General features: G+C 40.0%; 1 protein-coding gene across 1 annotated transcript in view; it reads right to left on the bottom strand.

Moving 5' to 3' along the window:
• Positions 1-22009, bottom strand: part of LOC124799322 (multiple epidermal growth factor-like domains protein 8) — a 380153-nt gene that overhangs the window by 87619 nt on the left and 270525 nt on the right. The window contains exons 24-27 of the mRNA XM_047262911.1: positions 15173-15370; positions 14898-15087; positions 429-610; positions 78-222 (exon numbers count right to left, since the gene is read on the bottom strand). Of these exons, the coding sequence (XP_047118867.1) occupies positions 78-222; positions 429-610; positions 14898-15087; positions 15173-15370 (715 nt within the window). The remainder of the gene's footprint in view (positions 1-77; positions 223-428; positions 611-14897; positions 15088-15172; positions 15371-22009) is intronic.

Raw genomic sequence — 22009 nt, 5'->3', positions numbered from 1 at the left:
TGATCTGTCTTAAGCTAATACATGTAGTTACACTTAACTATCTATATAATTTCAAATAAATTAAAGGACTAATTTACCTTTAGCCAATAATCTGATCCAATAGTTGCATATATATGAGTATGCCATAAGCGAATCTGTGGTATTGTGTGGATTTGTTCTTCCACCAAATACAATCATATAGTCATCAGTTGTAATAGCAGAATGTAAAAATCTTGCCCGAGGCTAAAAATAATAAATTAATTCCACTGTAGTCAAAGTTACAATGAAATTACTGAATCACATGCATGATGCAGTGAACACCAATATTTTGAAAATGATCTTGTCTCAAATTATCACACTATAATGAAATATTTACATCGAAGCATTAAAAGTCAAAGAAATAATTTTCAATAGAGTAATTTTAACATGCAAAAGTCTTTGTAACTTACCAAGAGGTCCGATGCTGGATTATAACCCTCAAAGGTTGGAAGTACTGACCACTTCTGTGATGGATAATGAAAAGAGTAGAGCTTACTTGATATAAATGAGCTGTTGAAATCAAATATATAGCCTCCGAATACATAGAAGCTTTCTGTTGGGTTATGGTATACAGTACTATGGCCATAAATTCCTGCAGAAGGAAATGTTTGCATTAATTTAAATGTTACACAGCTTTTAAGAAAATCAGCGTGTTAGGATTACAAAATTGCTTTCATGTGGCAGCAGGCACTGACAATCTTTATAATATTTAATACATGGTACAAAACAAAGCATCACAACCCTCAATGTTTAAAATACAATTTTATAGCAATCAATGAGGTTTCTTAGTTTCCCAGTCACAATCTTTTAAATTGCTTCACAAGGTCGTCTACTATTTCACATTACATGCCACTTCATCCTTAATAATTTACACGATCAGAAAATAGCAGCAATAAGAGAATAATCTGGATTATATTAACAGAAAGAGAGGTAGAGCATTAAGTGAAACAAATAGCAGAATCGTGACAGCAAGTGTTATATTTCTTACCATCGTGAAAAGTTATTGGGTAAACTAACTTTTGTGTGTGTGTTTTGCCTACTTTAGAACTGTGAAAAATATAAATCAGATAAAAGAAAAATTATTCTCTCCCATTTGCCCTTGCACATATACTAGGACACTCAAACTGCCTAGGCTGATAACACGACCATTATTCTAAGCCTTTCTTAAGTAACTGATATAATAAGATAATACAGAAGGATAAAGACAGAACATGGGATATTGTCCCAAGTTTATTTCTTATTAAAAACAGGATGAGGCAGTCTTCATCACAATACATTAAAAGCTCCTTCCTAATAATTTGTGGACCAAGTTGGAAATTTTACAGAAACATTAAAGTGATTTAATATTCATCTCATTGTCTGTTAAAATAAAGTACAGAGTTACAGTTAAACTAATCTCTTTTCTGAATATTTATTTGTTTAGTTCATTTTGACCCTTCAGGATCATGAGTGACTTGTTCAGTACATCTTTTTTCTTCCCATTCTCTCTTCTATCTCTTGCTTCTCCTGGTTTTCTTTACTTACACGATCTTAATTTTGAGCCTGGTATCAATCCACCTGTGGCTTCCACCATTGTTTTATAGCTGTACTTATCCTGCACTGCTGCTGGTTGTCTTTGCAACATATCATAGTCAAAGAACTAGTTGTCGGTACAGTAAGTTTAACATGCAAAAGTAGTTTTAACTCAACAAGAGGTTCGTTGCTGGATTACAGTCCTCAACTGCTAGAAGTACTAAGCATTTCTGTGATAGGTAATGAATGGAACAGAGCTTATTTGATATAAATTAGCTATTGAAATCAAATATACAGTGTCCAAATACAAAGAACTTTCTGCAGCATCTGCAATTCCATCTATTATGCTCTTACACATATACATAGCTTACCCATTACATCCACCCCCCCCCCCACCCCACCCCCCCGGATACCAAAGGATGTGTTCATTCTCCACTATTCGACCTTCAACTTCCCAGTCACTATCTGCAACCATTACTTTATTCTTACCACGCGCAATCTGAAAGCCAGGTATTACTGCAGATTTGGGTACATTTTTCATTGCAGTTCCTGCATCTTCTTCTTTCTCATAGCAATGCTATATCATCTGGAAGGGCTACACAGTTTACAGTGGTATTTTGTTTTCTTTTGTATCCAATTTGTACACTTCCAATAGTTATGGTTCTGTTCACCTGTCTCCAAAGTCCAACCACTTCATTCAGCAATGATTTGAAAAGAATCAATGTTTCTTCCTTGGTGAACTTCTGTCTTTATTTCATAGCTTTCCAATTTCAAAGCTCTTTTCAATGCAGAGGTTCAGCACTTCATATTTGCAGTTGTGCCTGCCAATATGTACCTTAATAATTCATGTGTTATAGCAGGTACAGACAAGAGTTTTGCTCAAGTGCAGTGCACATGCTCACGTACTAATCTCTACATCTACATCATCTACATCTACATGGATACGCTGCAAATCACATTTAAGTGCCTGGCAGAGGGTTCATCGAACCACCTTCACAATTCTCTATTATTCCAATCTCATATAGTGCGCGGAAAGAAAAAACACCTATGTCTTTCCGTACGAGCTCTGATTTCCCTTATTTTATCGTGGTGATCGTTCCGCCCTATGTAGGTCAATGTCAACAAAATATTTTCGCATTCGGAGGAGAAAGTTGGTGATTGGAATTTCGTGAGAAGATTCCGTCGCAATGAAAAGCGCCTTTCTTTTAATGATTTCCAGCCCAAATCCTGTATCATTTCTGTGACACTCTCTCCCATATTTCGTGATAATACAAAACATGCTGCCTTTCTTTGAACTTTTTTGATGTAATCCGTCAGTCCTTCCTGGTAAGGATCCCACACCATGCAGCAGTATTCTAAAAGAGGACGGACAAGCATAGTGTATGCAGTCTCCTTAGTAGGTCTGTTACATTTTGTAAGTGTCCTGCCAATAAAACGCAGTCTTTGGTTAGCCTTCCCCACAACATTTTCTGTGTGTTCTTTCCAATTTAAGTTGTTCACAATTGTAATACCTACGTATTTAGTTGAATTTACGACTTTTAGATTACTCTGGTTTATCATGCTACCGAAGTTTAACGAGTTCCTTTTAGCACTCATGTGATGCCCTCACACTTGTTATTTAGGGTCAACTGCCACTTTTCGTACCATTCAGATATTTTTTCTAAATCGTTTTGCAGTTTGTTTTGATCTTCTGATGATTTTATTAGTCGATAAACGACAGCGTCATCTGCAAACAACCGAAGACAGCTGTTCAGATTGTCTCCCAAATCGTTTATACAGATAAGGAACAGCAAAGGGCCTACAACATTATCTTGGGGAATGTCTGAAATCACTTCTGTTTTACTCGATGACTTTCCGCCAATTACTACGAACTGTGACCTCTCTGACAGGAAATCGTAAATCCAGTCACATAACTGAGATGATATTCCATAAGCACGCAATTTTACTACGAGCCACTTGTGTGGTACAGTGTCAAAAGCCTTCCGGAAGTCCAGGAATACGGAATCAATCTGAAATCCCTTGTCAATAGCACTCAGCACTTCATGTGAATAAAGAGCTAGTTGTGTTTCACAGGAACAATGTTTTCTAAACCCATGTTGACTGTGTGCCAATAGACCGTTTCCTTCGAGGTAATTCATAATGTTTGAACACAACATATGTTCTAAAATCCTGCTGCGTATTGATGTTAATGATATGGGCCTGTAATTTAGTGGATTACTCCTACTACCTTTCTTGAATATTGGTGTCACCTGTGCAACTTTCCAGTCTTTGGGTACGGATCTTTCATCGAGCAAACGGTTGTAAATGATTGTTAAGTATGGAGCTAATACATCAGCATACTCCAAAAGGAACCTAACTGGTATACAATCTGGACCAGAAGACTTGCTTTTATTAAGTGATTTAAGTTGCTTCACTACTCCGAGGATATTTACTTCTACATTACTCATGTTGGCAGCTGTTCTCTAAACGAATTCTGGAATATTTACTTCGTCTTCTCTTGTGAAGGCATTTCGGAAGGCTGTGTTTAGTAAATCTCCTTTGGCAGCACTGTCTTTGATAGTATCTCCATTGTTATCGCGCAGAGAAGGCATTGATTGTTTCTTGCTGCTAACATACTTCACATACGACCAGAATCTCTTCGGATTTTCTGTCAGGTTTCGAGACAAAGTTTCGCTGTGGAAACTGTTATAGGCGTCTCGCATTGAACTCCACGCTAAGTTTCGAGCTTCTGTAAAGGATTGCCAATCTTGGGGATTTTGCGTCTGTTTAAATTTAGCATGTTTGTTTCGTTGTTTCTGCAACAGTGTTCTAACCCATTTTGTGTACCAAGGAGAATCAGCTCCATCGTTTGTTAGTTTATTTGGTATAAACCTCTCAATTGCTGCCGATACTATTTCTCTGAATTTAAGCCACATCTGGTCTACACTTATATTATTAATTTGAAATGAGTGGAGATTCTCTCTCAGGAAGGCATCAAGTGAATTTTTATCTGCTTTTTTGAATAGGTATATTTTTCACTTATTTTTCGAGGATTTGGGGATTGCAATACTTAACCTCGCTACGACAACCCTGTGTTCACTAATCCCTATATCGGTTTTGATGCTGGTTATTAACTCAGGATTATTTGTTGCTCTCTCATATGGGTGTACATTCCTCCACTATCATGCCACATTGTTTTTGCAACAAGACAGGGAAGGGGGATAAACTGCTAAAGCACAGCATGCAGCTTTCTTTCATATTTGATATTTATCAACAACAAAGATCACAAACAAAAAAAATTTTAGCATAATTATTTTTGGCATGCTGGAAACATATTGAAAAAGACAGTTTGTTACTCTCGAGAGGGGGAGGCATTGAGTCGCTGACAGGCAGAATGAAAAGTCTACTAAACATTTAAGCTTTCAGCCAGAAAGTCTTCTTTGTAAATAAAACGCATATGCACGCAGGCGCAGGCACACGCACACACGTGCACACACAAACACACACACACGCACACACAATATATTTCTCTCTCTCTCTCTCTCTCTCTCTCTCTCTCTCTCTCTCCCTCCCTCCTTCATGGTCACTGTGTCCTGACTGGGGACTCCACCAGCTGTCAGACTTGTCCACCTACAAACCCTTTCACAGTGACCTGATTCTAGCAACATAGCAGGATTTCCAGTTCTTCCTCAAATCCTTTGTCCATCCCAGAACCTCTCCCCTAAATCTTAACATCTCCTCCCCGTTATTGATCTCCGCACTCCTACGCGATTCCTAAAGTTCGTACACAAAACCACCTAGAATGCCCCATTGTGGCTGGGTACTGTGCCCTCACTGAGAGAATCTCTGCTCTTGTGGACTTTCAGCCTATTATCTGTACTCTACACTACTATATAAAGGCCTCAAACATTTCCTCCACAGTTCCTGCTCCTTTATCACCTGGCACCACACTCATCATTTTCGATGCCATCTCCCCCTACCCTAACATCCCAATGCCCGTGGCTTTGCCACTATCAAACACTACCTTTCCTGACACCCAACTGATTCCAAACATACAACTTCCTCCCTGGTCACCATAGCCAACAATATCCTCATCCACAATTACTTGTCCTTCGTAGGCATTGCCTACAAACAAATCCATGGTACAGCAAAGAGCACCTGCACAGCACCATCCTATGCCAATTTATTTCAAGAGAAACCCTTCCTAACCCTTCACCTGGTTCAGATTCACTTATGACATCTTTGTGGTGGGGATTGAGAGTGACGACACACTATTCATTTTGCTCCAGAATCTCATTACCTTGTCCTCCATTTGCTTCACCTTGGCCTCCTCAACCCAAGCCGTCTTCCTCGATGTTGACCTCCACCTCAAGGATAACTACATCAGTACTTCCATCCACATAAAACTTAACAACACCTCCATTTCGACAGTTGCCACCCACTCCATACCACAAAGCCCCTTCCATACAGTGTAGCCACCCGTATTCGTTGCACTCTGTAGTGAGAAGCAGTCCATCTCCAAATATGCCAAGAATGGCCATTGCAAACTGAAATTACCTCCCAACCTTGTACAGAAACAGATATCCTGTGCCTTCTCTCTCCAGTCACCTACCACCTCCCACATGCCCACTGCTCTGCCACATACACTCCTGGAAATGGAAAAAAGAACACATTGACACCGGTGTGTCAGACCCACCATACTTGCTCCGGACACTGCGAGAGGGCTGTACAAGCAATGATCACACGCACGGCACAGCGGACACACCAGGAACCGCGGTGTTGGCCGTCGAATGGCGCTAGCTGCGCAGCATTTGTGCACCGCCGCCGTCAGTGTCAGCCAGTTTGCCGTGGAATACGGAGCTCCATCGCAGTCTTTAACACTGGTAGCATGACGCGACAGCGTGGACGTGAACCATATGTGCTCAACAAAATGGCTCTGAGCACTATGGGACTCAACTGCTGAGGTCATTAGTCCCCTAGAACTTAGAACTAGTTAAACCTAACTAACCTAAGGACATCACAAACATCCATGCCCGAGGCAGGATTCGAACCTGCGACCGTAGCGGTCTCGCGGTTCCAGACTGCAGCGCCTTTAACCGCACGGCCACTTCGGCCGGCTATGTGCTCAACAATTGACGGACTTTGAGCGAGGGCGTATAGTGGGCATGCGGGAGGCCGGGTGGACGTACCGCCGAATTGCTCAACACGTGGGGCGTGAGGTCTCCACAGTACATCGATGTTGTCGCCAGTGGTCGGCGGAAGGTGCACGTGCCCGTCGACCTGGGACCGGACCGCAGCGACGCACGGATGCACGCCAAGACCGTAGGATCCTACGCAGTGCCGTAGGGGACCCCACCGCCACTTCCCAGCAAATTAGGGACACTGTTGCTCCTGGGGTATCGGCGAGGACCATTCGCAATGGAGACGTGTTGTCTTCAGCGATGAGAGTCGCTTCTGCCTTGGTGCCAATGATGGTCGTATGCGTGTTTGGCGCCGTGCAGGTGAGCGCCACAATCAGGACTGCATACGACCGAGGCACACAGGGCCAACACCCGGCATCATGGTGTGGGGAGCGATCTCCTACACTGGCCGTACACCACTGGTGATCGTCGAGGGGACACTGAATAGTGCACGGTACATCCAAACCGTCATGGAACCCATCGTTCTACCATTCCTAGACCGGCAAGGGAACTTGCTGTTCCAACAGGACAATGCAAGTCCGCATGTATCCCGTGCCACCCAACGTGCTCTAGAAGGTTTAAGTCAAATACCCTGGCCAGCAAGATCTCCGGATCTGTCCCCCATTGAGCATGTTTGGGACTGGATGAAGCGTCGTCTCACGCGGTCTGCACGTCCAGCACGAACGCTGGTCCAACTGAGGCGCCAGGTGGAAATGGCATGGCAAGCCGTTCCACAGGACTACATCCAGCATCTCTACGATCGTCTCCATGGGAGAATAGCAGCCTGCATTGCTGCAAAAGGTGGATATACACTGTACTAGTGCCGACATTGTGCATGCTCTGTTGCCTGTGTCTATGTGCCTGTGGTTCTGTCAGTGTGATCATGTGATGTATCTGACCCCAGGAATGTGTCAATAAAGTTTCCCCTTCCTGAGACAATGAATTCACGGTGTTCTTATTTCAATTTCCAGGAGTGTAGAAACACTCCTCTCATGAGTTAGTACCACTCAGGACTGCCAGCAACTGGATCACTTACTTTGCCAGTGTCTTAACTATGTCTCATTGTGCCCTGAGATGAGGACTACCCAGCCATTATCCTGCCCACCAATCTCACAGTGACCGAGCAGGGTATAGCAGTAGTTAGCACATTGGCCTCACATTCAGGAACACAAGGTTCAAACACACGCCCAGCCATACTGATTTAAATTTTCTGTTGTTTCTCCAAATCGTGTAAGGAAAATGCCGAGATGGGTACTTCAAAAGGGCACAGCTGCTTTCCTTTTCTAGCCTTCCATAATCCGAACTTGTGCTCCATCTTTAATGACCTCACAGTCAACGGGACATTAAACACTAATCTCCTCCTCGCACAGCCATATTCAGACTCTCACCAAATCTATGCAATATCATTATCCATCCCCACTCCACCCCTGCTCCCAACCCATTGCGTCAATACTCATGTCCCTGCAATAGGCCTAGATACATGACCTGTCCCATACAATCTCCCACCACCATCACCTGCTCCAGTCTTGACACAAGCGTTGTCTATTGCATCAATGACATGGCTACATGTGAAAGCAATCATCCATTCTAAAAGCTAAGCTGCAACCACTGTGCTGCCTTTTTATGTGGGTACAACAACTAACAAGCTGTCTGTCAGCAACAATGGAAACTGCCAAGCTGTGGTCTAGAAGACCACCCAGTTGCTGAATGTGATGCCCAACACTATGCGATTCAGTTCAATGACTGCTTCACAGCCTGCGCCATCTGGACCTTTCGTACCAACACCAGCTTCTTTTAATTGTGCATGTGGTAACTCTCCCTACAACATATCCTTTGTTCCTGAAATCCCCGTCCTCAACCTTCGCTAGTCCCAGTCCTCCATCTACATATTCCCTTCCCTGCTCCAATTCCAGCATTACACATGCCTTCATTCCATCAACACACCCACTAGTCTTTTCCATTTCCATTTCTATCTCTCTCTCTCTCTCTCTCTCTCTCTCTCTCTCTCTCTCTCTCTCTCTCTCTCTCTCCCCCCCCCCCTTTTCTGCTCTCCCCCCCCCCCTCCATCCCTCACACAATGTATTGGCTTTGCATCTAGCAGCCCTATCCTGTCACTCCATGCTCTTACAGGCAGCAGAACACATTCTCCCACTCCTACCCTGCTACTGCTCTCTCTCCCCACCCTATGCCTGCTTGTTACCCCCACCACCCACCCTAGATAGCTGCTCATGTCAGACACAGTTTCAGTTCGCAGTCAAGACACAGTGGCCAGAGACAGTGGTCATGTATCTGAGAGTTGTGCTTATGTACATCTACCTTTGTAGATGTATAGTAGTCTTTTCATCATGCCTGCCTGGAACTCAATGTCTCCTCCATGGGATTAGTAGCAATCTGTCCTCTTTGTAACACTGTTGTTATTCCATCCTGGCGTTTCCACTGTTTGAAGACAACAAAATTTATAACTGGCACTAACAGTCAGCATATGGACAGAAACAGATAGTTCTGTAGATTTTCACCACTTAGATTGCCACATAATTGTGACATATTTAGTTTCATAATCGAAAAAAAGTCTTTTATGCACATATGTTGACTGAAAGACCGATATCAAATTTGCAACCTTGTTATGGAGATGTGGAAATTCTTCTCAAGGAAAACAACAATTAACTCCTGGACAGTTTTAATATTAAACAATTTGTCTTTTAAATAGGAATTATATTCCAGATTGACCAGTCCATCTGCAGATGCAAAGGGACCTTTCAAATGGAGTCACGAACTGTCTCATACACAGCTCAAAAATAAATCTAAGATTGGCAGTGTCCTCAAATGTTTAGAAGCCTATTCCTGTAATTCATGCAGTGGCACAACCGATCGTTCAACATACGGATTTTCTTTAACACCAGTGAGCTTAGGAAAATGGATGATGTTCCTTTCAGAAGCTGTCCCTTCCACAATGCAATTTTCTTTTAAAATGCATACACTGTCAAGATGAAATCAGAAATAAGTAGCTTCTCACCTTGTAATGTCTCGCTGAGGGCAGTCTGTTGTCAACTCTGTTAAAAATGCAAGGTCTGAAATCCAATCCACATCTTCTAATTTTCATTCTCGGTTTCCTCTTTCATTCAGAAATTCAACAATAGCAGCTCTTAAATGGAAAACGTATTCCAGGCACGTCCTTGGACTTAACCAACATGTCTTGCAGTGATATATAATGACTATATACCCTTTGTTCAATTCTATCAAAAACTGTTGCAACTATGATGTAATAATGCTGGCAATTTCAGAACATTCACTATTCAAAACACCATTTCCATCACATATTGATGTACAGAGCAATGAATCCCGTAAAAATTGTCTATTGACTATTATAATTTTTACTTCTTTTGTCAACAACTAAATCTAAATTCTTTCTGCATGGTGTCGTAATACTGTTTCACAGCAAATTCGCAGCACCCATCAATTATGCAACAATGCAATAAATACTGAGAGTCTCATCCTTCTCCTCTGTGATTCCCATTCATTTTAAAGGATTATGGTGATAGACAGTTAGGCTGTCTCTTCTTGCACAAACAGCCACTGGGCCTGTGCTCTTCCTTTATGCCACAAACAAATAGTGAAGAGTAATTCTGCTGACCCGAAGAAAGTCGCGCCAAGCAAAATAAGCTTCATCAAATGCTGCAAAAAAAGTTTCAAATTGCACCGATAAATGAAATGTTCCACTTTACCGAGAAGGACCAAGCAAAGTTGAGATGTACTGAGTAGCTACATGTGAAAAGCACATTTGTATACATGAAGTTTGCACACTGTGGCCAATCCTGAGTTTCCACTGCTTTGACAAAAGAACATTCAGTAACCTACTACAGTACAAATTGACAGTTTTCTAATAGTTTTGATTACAAAAATCTTTTCCACACAGTTCTCCTATTTCAGAAACCACTTTCATACTTTCCAGTGCTTGACCCGAAGTGTTCCTCCACCCTATTCAGCAACAATCTTTAAAAAATCTTGAGTCTAATGTTCAGTAGGGAGATACCTCTGTAGTTATTCAGCACTTTTGTGTAACTTATCGTGTATATTAAACTGTCTAAATATAAAATACAATCAGTATTTTTGTGGTATACTGTAATCTGTATGCCACAAGCCCTGTATGAGTGAATTTCAGGACTAAATGGCTGACTCAGCATTCTACACCTTATTGTCTGTCACTTCCTGCTACTCTTCTTCACAGAGGTGCACAACTCAACATCTCAATAGTGAGATGATAGTGTGCAAGGAAACAGTTTATTACAGAATGGGATTTTCAGTACTTGCTTTCCTGAATTCCTATGTGCACTGGTACCATCCTCCAGCTTTTGTAGGCACTGAAGTACATCCTAGATTATTTTATCTGCTGGTATATGTATTGCACAGCGAGAGAGTAACAACAAAAGTTGGAGCACTTGAAAAATTTTGAAAGCTGAACACACTTACCAGATTGTGCCTCAAGATCAAATTTAATTCTGCATAAATGCAGTAATTTTGTTTCATTGATGAATTTTGAGGACATAATCACAGAAAGCAACATATAACAATGACATATTACTTAGATCCATCATTAAATATTGTCATTTAGTTGCAGTTCTTGTTTAAAATGTCACAAACCATCAAATTAAGAACAGTTAAAAGAGGAAGGCACTCTCTCCTGAACTTCACTGACCATCTTCAGTAAGTAAAACAGCTATCAGTTTTCACTCTTAGTCTGAGCTCTTATGCGTCTTACACAAATTGGCACTAAATCATGTTTTAAGGTGATCTCAATTAACTGCGTAACTCACAGTCAACGTATGAGACTTGGTACCACAGTAGTGTGAATGGCAGTTTAGTCCACTAGTGATACTGGAAAAATTTGGAATGTTGAATATATTTTTTATATGCTGTTCTGCAGACACAAATTACATAAAATGCATTGTAATGATAGTCCACCACAGCTGCTGCTTTTTAAAAATATATTTTCCATTTATTTCTATTGGTTATGAGCACAGCTCATTTTCAGGTGGTAAGCAATACGATCCGCACCCCCAAAACGAAAGTAAATCCTATAAGAAGAAAAACATTTGCGGTGGTGTTGCATACTGATTGAAAATGAGTCATGCTCCAAAACTGATAGCAATAAATACAAAAAAATACAAAAAACCTGATCTGTTGGACTACAATTACAATACATTTTATAAATATGAACAGATCACAGGGAATTTCACACAGTAAGTAGCAATTCTTCAGTATCAGCGTCAGAGGCTGGGTATGGTGCAATTCATCAGCCCATTTGTGGCCAGCTTGATCTTACAGTGGATAACATCAATAACCTACAGATAAGTAGGTCTCACTGGTCATTCTAAGGCCTTATAAAACCAGAGCAGACAAGCACTCTCTGCCCCCTATGATCTATGGCTCAGACACTGGTTCATTATGTGTTGTAACGACAGCTCTGAAATAAATAGGTTTGCTTTTTTTCCAATCCAGATAAATTAATAATATGACAGAATGCCTAAAATCAACACACATGTATTTATTGGTAGATATTTTAAACGCTAGTTCTGCAACCAGCTTCTACAACCTCTTGTTTGTTGTAACTGACAATATGCTGTTGCAAAGCTGGGAGATGAGCAAAGTACTGAAAAATCTTTCAGAAATATGGAGCACTACTTAAGACTTTATACTAAGGTCATTTTACTACTCGTGTCAATGGTAAAGAGAGTAGCTCCTGAAGCAGTTCCTTCATGGACACCATTCTCCTGCTCAAAACTGTCCGACATAACGTCCCCAACTCTACTACCAAAACAAAGCAATGTAAAAAAAAGGCTCAAATGAATAGACATATCTTACCACGGAAGCACCACTACTGAAGATGCCCAAGAATATTGTACCTAAAAGTCACATCATACTTATATTTTATATCAAATAATATTCAGAAATCCTTATGTATAATCACCTTCAGCAGAATCAGGTGTTTATCGGTTGATCAGTACCTCCTAAACCCTCACTGGAAGCAACTAAGGAGCTGCCTGTACTGCCGTATCCAGATCATGCTGTCAGTAACGATTTGCTCCAGTGACTTTTCCACACAGTTCTTTCAGGGAGTGCTTCTGTAACCAATGGGGGATGTATAGTCCTCCTCTGCTTTGAGGAGGGGAACCAAAATTGGGCTGGTAATATTCATGACTGCCAGACTGTATTAAAAAATTGTGGTAATATTTTTTATTCAGTTTTTAAACACTGCAGAACGATGTATCAAATATAGTTGTGACTAGGTCCAGTATCATGAGCTTCAGACAGTGCTAAATCCAGCTCCCAAATGGAGAAGTGGCAACTGTTGAACTCATAATCTGACGCAGAGCCCACCTTTCTCGTTGGTTGTATTATAGTGATGGAAAGCTGGAAATCAGCTGGCAACAGCAGCAGGGACTGATGTACCCTGTCTCAGCACAGCTGCTTTAGTTCACTGACTGTTTATTGGAAATAGTCCTTATGGCTTCACATATTTCAGTAGAGCAATTGAAATGACTGGTAGTGTAGGAACAGATGCCATGATCATTTTCTGCCCCTTCTCTCTCTCTCTCTCTCTCTCTCTCTCTCTCTCTCTCTCTCTGTGTGTGTGTGTGTGTGTGTGTGTGTGTGTGTGTGTGTGTGTGTGTGTGTGCGCGTGTGTGCTCAACACACAGCAGAGCTGCATAGATGGCTCAGACTGGAGAAGGCCACTCTAAATTACATGGCGCAGAGAGAGAGAGAGAGAGAGAGAGAGAGAGAGAGAGAGAGAGAGAGTGGCAGAAAATGATCATGGAAACTGTTCCTACACTACCAGTCATTTCAATTGCTCTACTGAAATATGTGAAGCCATAAGGACTATTTCCAATAAACAGTCAGTCAGATGGCCTGAGGATTTTAGGATTGATAAATCAGCAGAAAGATGAATCACGCTTGTGATGTAGTCCATCCAGTCCTTGATGGTGCCTCAGTGTTAAAAATCAGGCAACTGGCAGTACAGCGTCCAATTCTCTCTTCTGACATATCGTGGCACCTTCTTTTCAGGAACTGCCTCTTCTGGTACATGAATCCAGAGAGGGAAGTGGTCACTGAACTGAAAGTCGCCACTAACTTCCCACTGAATGAAATTAGTGAGCAATGACGAACAAAAGGAGAGGTCTGCTTCTATGAATGACACTATAATAGTGCTGAAATGTGTGCTGCTGCCAATGTTGAGGATACACAGCTACTGCAACATCACCAAGCTCTCTAATAACTCGACTTCTGTGGCAGGTAGAGGATGACAGCCGTAATATGCAGTGCAGGTTAATCCTGCAGCAGGAGCGCCTACATACAAAGTGTGTCAATCACAAATAAAATTGTTTTGTACTGTTCCATTGTTGTTTCACAATTCTGAGCCCACACCTATTTCTTCATTATTGCTTTGGCTAAGAGTGATAAAGTGTATTGTCATACATGAGCAGCAGTTATACATGCATAAAATAAAGATTAAGCTAGGTGAGGGAAAAATTTTACAATCCTTGCAAGAAAATGACCCACATTACAAGCTATCAGTACAATCCCGTAATTAGGCAGTCGTCTACAAGATAATTAGTAACCAAATAAGAGGCTAACTGCACTGTTTAATGCCTGGAATGGGTCATTACTGTGGGGTAACACCAGAACATGGCAACAGTGTGATATAATATGAATTTATTTTATTATTGTTTAATTAAATGGTGCATTAGCTCATATACATAAGTTTAATTTATTTTTGTTTAATTAAAATGAGATTAAACTATGATTTTGCTCATACATGTTTACCTTGGTAACATAAAGACAGCTATTATTTACATGTGTACAAGGTACACCATGTGCCCGCTCGTGTTATAAAAAATGGCACTCCTACCTGAGTGTTAAAGTTCTAAAGTAACAAGTATAATTGGGGGAATTGCATGAAGAGGTATGTGAGACTCTTGCATTCACGTTAATGTTTCGTATGATGTTTTCAATCATCAATGAAAATATTTCTGCACCAGAAGCACTGAGACTGGTAACATTCAAAACATAAAATAAATATCACTAAATAAAAACAATAAAACTACAGGCTTCTGAATTTATGCAGAGGTTACCATCAACAACAACACAGCCAGAAATGAGAGATTCACTGTACCTCTAATATCGTTATAAGTAAATGAGATTTATGTATACCTATGGGTCCACTTCCTGAAGTATTCAGGCTGTTCCATATATTTGAACCAATATCGTATTCCCAAATGACATCCATAAATCCATATTTGGGGTTGAATCCTCCAATCAACACCAAGCTTTCAGACTCACTTGAGAGTCCACGGTGCAAAGTCAGTGTATGGCCAGCAAGTGGAGGTGGACATTTTTCAATCTGTAATCCAGGATTTCCCTCTCAAGATAACAGATAAGCAGACAAAATTATTAAACAAAAAATTACTTTAGAGTTACAAAGATACCTTAATATCAGTCCATCTTTGGTTCTTAAGGCTGAATTTCCAAAAATCATTCAATACGTTTCGTGATAAGCCTGTTACATGTTCCTTTTCTGCTAAGCCACCATATACATAAATGTCTTGGGTTGTGTGCACAATTTCAGCTGCATGAAAATAGCGGCCCTGTGGCATATTTACATCTCTGGTGGAATCTACTGTGACCTAAAAGAACATTTAATAATGGAAATGAAACAGAATTCCACATCAAAAGAGTATGACAAATTAATTGGCCATAAAAAGTTCTCTCTTTCTAATAGTCATTTTGCTCGAACAAAAATTAACTGCTTGAGTTTTAAATTGTAAGGTTAGTATGGACACTGAAGCTCACATGTACTGAAAGAACATTCAACTAGGCCTACTACTACAGAACTACAAAAATGTTGCAGTTTTGAAGTCAACATGACACTGACATGGCACACTTGTAGTAGAGGATTTGAAGCAATGAAATTCTGTTAAAGGCTATTCAGAAAACAAGAGGCTATTCAGAAAACAAGAGGACAGCAGCCTTCTCTATAACTGACAAGAAGCTAGTATTAACATTTTATCAAATAAATTGTTACCAAGGAACAATTCTGTCCAATTTCCATTGATTTAGCTGATGTAAAACTTGCCTGAAAAGAAAACACGTAAATAACAATGACCGACGAAGAGGAGTCATTTAAGAGTGATCACAGATCACAGAGAGCAAAGCAGTCCTGTACATTAGTGTATACATGGACACAAACAACTTACAAGTAAAATCAAACAACACAACTAAAAGGTCAGACTGCTACTCACTGTAAAGATGACACTTTGAGCTGTAGACATGCATAACGATAAGACTGTTATACATTCAAGCTTCTGACCAAAGTGTTCTTCAAGGAAAACATGACTGCCCCTCACCACACACACACACACACACACACACACACACACACACACACACACACACACCAACACAGTCACTCAAGCAAGCACACCTCACACACACATGACCACCATTTCCCACAGCTCGGACTGGAAGGTGTGTGTGAGGTTAGGTTGCTTGTGTGAATATATGTGTGTGTGTGTGTGTGTGTGTGTTTTCTTTTCTGAAGGAGGATTTGGCCAAAAGCTCACATGTGTAACAGTCTTTTCATTGTGCCTGTCTGAAATTCAATATGTCATCTTTAGAGTGATTAGCAACTTACCCTTTTCAAAATATTGTTGCTTAAGTTATACGTGTAAGACACAAGAACTGATTATGAGAACTATGCACAAGAGTGAACATTCCTTTATGTCACATGGTAAAGAAGAAAGTTCACTTTATTTAAAACTGGTAATCAGCTTTGCACTAAAATATTCACAAATTTTCTATGTAAAAAGTTGTTCAATGTTATTTCCTTATTTTGCCAATTTTCTTAAATTTAATAACTGTGATACATTTTTTCATGTTCTGTTAAATTTTCTTTATTTTAACTGAGGGAGGATGGGATACATAGTGGACATTTTTTAAAAATATATTACAGAACAAAATTCTTCTATCTATTAACACATTTTTAACTTTTCTTTAAGAATTTTGCCAGTGAATGAACAGTTTGTGAGTCTTGAGTTGTGAAAAGCACAATCCAATACGTGCAACCCATTGCAAATGAGCTACTCCCTCTGTTGATTTACTTTTAACTGTACCACTACGGCGCCCCCATATACACAAAATTCATATGGTGAGAGATACTGACAATGGAGGTGTTTCAAAAGGCAGCTAAAACAATTATCTTGTTTGAGCCATATCTCGTCACACTGAAAAAACATTACTTGGATTCTGACTCCTGTTTTTGACCAACAGTATGCACCAACTTCATCAAAAAGCCTGTAATAACAGATAGTGCTGCAATCTTTAAGAAAGCAAAATTCCTTTAACGTCCCAAAAGACTCTTGCATAGACTTTGCAAATGATGAATTTTTGTCTTAACATTTTATGCTAGTCCTTTTTTTTTGTCTGTTGTGCAATAATACACATAGATTTCATGACAATGTACAAACTCACCACCTTTTGCTCTATATCAAGCTACAAGCCAAAATGTTGAACCATTATTCAGTAATCTCATAACCCAGGGAACTGCAACATTTGAAAAGTTCTACAGGTCCTTGCACAGCAATCATCATCTTACATTTTGCTGTCTCACATCCTTTATAAAGTTCTTCATGTAACAGGAATTTTTAAATTTCATGAGTTTTATACATCTGATTTTCATATTTCTTACTTTTTTTTTTATCTTGTTGGTGGACATGTTCCTGATGTTTACTTGCACTTTCAGCTGTTTCAAATATTTAGTTTATAGTTGACAGTTGCAAATGTTAAATGTGTTTTTGAGTGATTGATGGATTTTTACTTTAGAAAAAGGTGGCTGAAAGAATTTGCATTAAATTTTGCTTAAACAATGTAATAAAGTGCAGTAAAGTTTGTTCTGAAAGTGTTGAATTTCGAGCAAAAACAGCATCAGATTAGATTAGATTAATACTTGTTCCATAGATCATGAATACAACACTTCGTAATGATGTGGAACGTGTCAGGTTAAAAAAAGATGTCTGTACAAGATATTACATTACACAAAATATTGCATGACACTAATGTTTAAGTTGTTGTCCGTCCCCCCCCCCCCCCCCCCCCCCCCCACTTAATTTACATCTAAAAATTCAGCCAATGAGTAGATGGAGTTGTCATCTAGAAATTCTTTTAATTTATTTTTAAATGTTGGTTGGCTATCTGTCAGGCTTTGGATGCAAACCATACGCGACTGGAACAGGAAAGGGAGGTAATGCAGTGGCACGTAAAGTGCCCTCCGCCACACACCGTTTGGTGGCTTGTGGAGTATAAACGTAGATGTAGATGTAGACCACATCTGAAATGTTGACTGTGACTTTCAGAAAATCTATTTTGAGTAAAACAAGAGTTTATGAGTGGTACAAAAGTTCAAATAGGACTGAGAAGACAGTGAAGATGATGTTCAATCTGGACACCCTATCACATCAATTACTGACAACAATGTGAAAGATGTAAAGCTCTTGGTTCTGGAAAATCACTGAATCACCACTACAGAGGTTGCTGATGATGTCAACATACCATTTGGCTCAGGTCAAGCAATTTTTATTTTAGCATGATACGTGTAGCAGTAAAGTTTGTTCTGAAAGTGTTGAATTTCGAGCAAAAATGACATCACATAGACATCACTCAGGAATTGCAATGAAGCTGAGAATGATTCAGAACTTCTAAAGAGGGTTACAACAGGTGATGAAAAATGGGTATATGGGTATAACTTTGAAACCAAGACCCAATTGTCCCAATGTTAAGTGCCTGAATAGCCAAGACTGAAAAAAAAAATTTGAGAAATTCTATCACATATGAAGGTTCTTCTTACTGTTTTCTTTGGTTACAATGGTATAGTGCATCATGAGTTCCTGCCTTACAGTCATACAGTTGATAAGAAATGCTACCTGGAAGTTATGCGCCATTTGTTTAGAGCAATCTGAAGAAAATAATCAAAATTGTGGCAAAATCAATCATGGAAGCTGGGTCATGGTTATGCTCCTGCTCACACCTCAATTCTTGTTCGTAATTTTCTGGGGGGGGGGGGGGGGGGATGTTGCCTCAGCCACGGTATGCACCTGACATGGCCCCCTGCAATTCATTCTACACCTGAAGCTGAAAAGAACAATGAAAGGACATCGTTTTGCCACCACTAATAAGATAAAAACAGAATCCCTGAAGGAGCTGAACATCAGAATGAAAAGTGAGTTCCAGAAGTGTTTCCAAGACTTGAAAAAGCAGTGGCATGAGTGTATTACGTATGGGGAGGAGGGGGGGGGGATTACTTGAAGGGCATTAACTTGTTTATGATGACTAAATAAATATTCTTTAAGAAAAATAAAAATTCCAGTTACTTTTTGATCATACCTCAAATCTAGAACTCTTCATGTTGATGGAAAATGTTACTTAAAACACATTTATACTGTACTGCTGCTAACAAGAAATAAACTAAGAACAAAAATGAGAACCTGAATTAGGCAATCTCATAATGATAGTGTCCCTATATGACACTAAATATTAGAGACAATTGCTGTTTTAGATAGAATGGAATAGTTCAGCAAGTGTTGCGACCAGGATGTTGTTATACGTCGTACTGGACATCAGCATGACAGAAATAAGAGTAGTATGGGCAAGATGCACACTAGCAGCAAATCCCACTTGCCAATTAGGCACTATTCACATGGCTCGTTGAGGTATTTTTGGTTGGCGGATGTTAACAAAGAATAAAATGGTGCCCCTCACACTTATGCCACAGTCCATCAGCAAGCTGTAGAGGACAAGTGTGACTGATCATGTGCCTCAAACTGTGGAGCTGTAGCACAATTCAGGAGATCTGTACCATGAGAATGCCTCACCCAGTTGCTTCCAAATTGTATCAGAATGGTTTCAGGAACATTCTGTGGACCCTGAGACCACCTAAGTTACGTGACTGCAATGTTACTGGGCACATCTGGGATGTCATCGAGTGTATTACACACACATTCGACCCAGCACCGAATAAGTTCTGCAAGTTTGGCTGGCTGTTGAGGGGTCATAGATGAGCATGCACATTAAATAGTTTAAGTAAAAAAAGTTAAGCCTCATTTACATTACATAAACAGTTTTGATGACTTGTGAAGACTATGCCTCAGTGCATGGCCGTCATCATCAGAGCAAAGTGGCATTTGGTACATGAAGCCCATTCATGGTTCCTTGAAATACAAAATTACAGTTTTTTCCAAAAAAGGGCAGCGCATATATGGATTTCAGTTTTCTTTGGACTGTCATGTAGTGAGACTGGTGAGTTACACGACTTTGTTTTGAAAGACTGAACATCTATGACTTCATAAGAAGGGGTGGTTGTAAAAGCCTTCCTAACTTACAAAGATCTATATATCACAAAATTTTGCCTTTTGTTTCTACACGTACTTTATATGAAAGAGAATCTGAGTACCAATGACATTTATCCCAGTTTCCAAAACACATTAACCCTTTAACTGCTCTGGACATGATACAGCACGCGGCTTTGTACCTGTCCCTGTCTGCTTTGAACGTGTTTACGTGCGCCACCAGTTCTTCTACCTGGTACTCTGAACATGTCTACGTTTTTACAATTTTGTAACACACAATTCAGCATAACATGGGCATATGATTAGTGAAACTGAACAATTCAAATTTCTAGGCATTGAGATAGATAGTAAACTGTCGTGGAAAGCCCATGTTGAGGATCTTGTTCAAAGACTTACTGCTGCCATTTTTACTATTCGAACAGTATCTGAAGTAAGTGATAGTTTGACACAAAAAGTAGTCTACTTTGCTTATTTTCATGGTATTATAATTTAGGGTTACTCTTCCCATTCTCAAAGGATATTTTTGGCTCAGAAATGGGCAGTTTGACCCCTGTTCACTAGTATGGACATACATACATACATACGTACATCCCTCTCTCTCTCTCTCTCTCTCTCTCTCTCTCTCTCTCTCACACACACACACACACACGCACACACACACTCTTTACAGTGATTTTTTGTTATCAGCTTATTCCAAAGAATTAGCAGCTTTCACAAGCAGAAATCCAATCTGCATTTGGATTGTACTTCCTTCACTCTTGTGCAGAAAGGTGTGCAGTATAGTGCTGCAACCATTTTCAATAAGCTACCACAAGAAATCAAAACTCTTAGCAGTAATCCACACACTTTCAAATCGAAACTGAAGAGTTTCCTCATGGGTCATTCTGTCAAGGAGTTCCTTGAAAAATTAAGCTGATTCCTATGTTATATTGTTGATTGCGTTTACATAAACCTATTTTTTGGCTTTTTTGGGTTCATAAACATTTTATTTTATCTGTTATTACTTTTATGTTGCAATTTCATATAGTGACATGTTCCATGACCTTTGAGATCTGCTCCTCAGTTTGGTCCTACGGAACTAAAAGTGTAAAATAGAAAACAAAAAATTATCACACCTTTTGGTCTATTTGAACATGTATGAATGCAGTTTGGACTTAAGAATGCCACATAGACATGGCAATGGTTTGTCGACAAGGCTCTATGTGGTCATAACTTCTGTTTTGCATATCTGAACAATGAGTTGGCTTTTTTTACATCTGCTTCTGAGCACAAAAACCACTTACGGATGATTTTTGGAAGACTTGCTGAATATGGATTGCAGATAAACAAGACAAATACATCCTTTGCGAAGAAGCAGTAGATTTTTTGAGGCACCAGACAACATCAAAGGGAATTATGCCCTTGCAGTCTAAAGACACTCACTGCAGGCAGAACTGCTTCTGTAAACGTGTAAAGAACTTCGCTGGTTCTTGGAAGTGGTCAATTTCTACAGACATCATATACTACAGGCACCTGAAGTACAAGCACCAATTGCAGCAGTGCTTTTGAGCAGCAATTTGCAGGGACAGCGAGCTACTGTGTGGATTCGGGGGTTGTTAGATGTGTTTCATAAAGATAAATCATCCTTGCAATAAGTAGTACTTCTAGCTTATCCCATACCTTCGGCACCACTAGCAGTAGTCGCTGATGCCAGTCAGGCTGCTATAGACATGGTGCTGCAGGAGAAGATAGGAGGATCTTGGCAGCTACTTGATTTCTTCTCTCAGAAATTGTCTGAGGCAGAGACAATATGGAGTGCATACGGCCTGGAACTTATGGCAGTGCACATTCACGGGCCAATGTAACCATTGGAAAAGTGATTGACAGATACAAGTGTACGGGTTATAATGAGATTGATGCTTATGGGTTAAAACATGCTTACCTCGT

This window comes from Schistocerca piceifrons, chromosome 5, assembly GCF_021461385.2.
Source record: "Schistocerca piceifrons isolate TAMUIC-IGC-003096 chromosome 5, iqSchPice1.1, whole genome shotgun sequence".
Taxonomy (NCBI): domain Eukaryota; kingdom Metazoa; phylum Arthropoda; class Insecta; order Orthoptera; family Acrididae; genus Schistocerca; species Schistocerca piceifrons.
The sequence above is the reverse complement of the archived record's forward strand: the minus strand, read 5'-3'. Positions and strand labels throughout refer to the sequence as shown.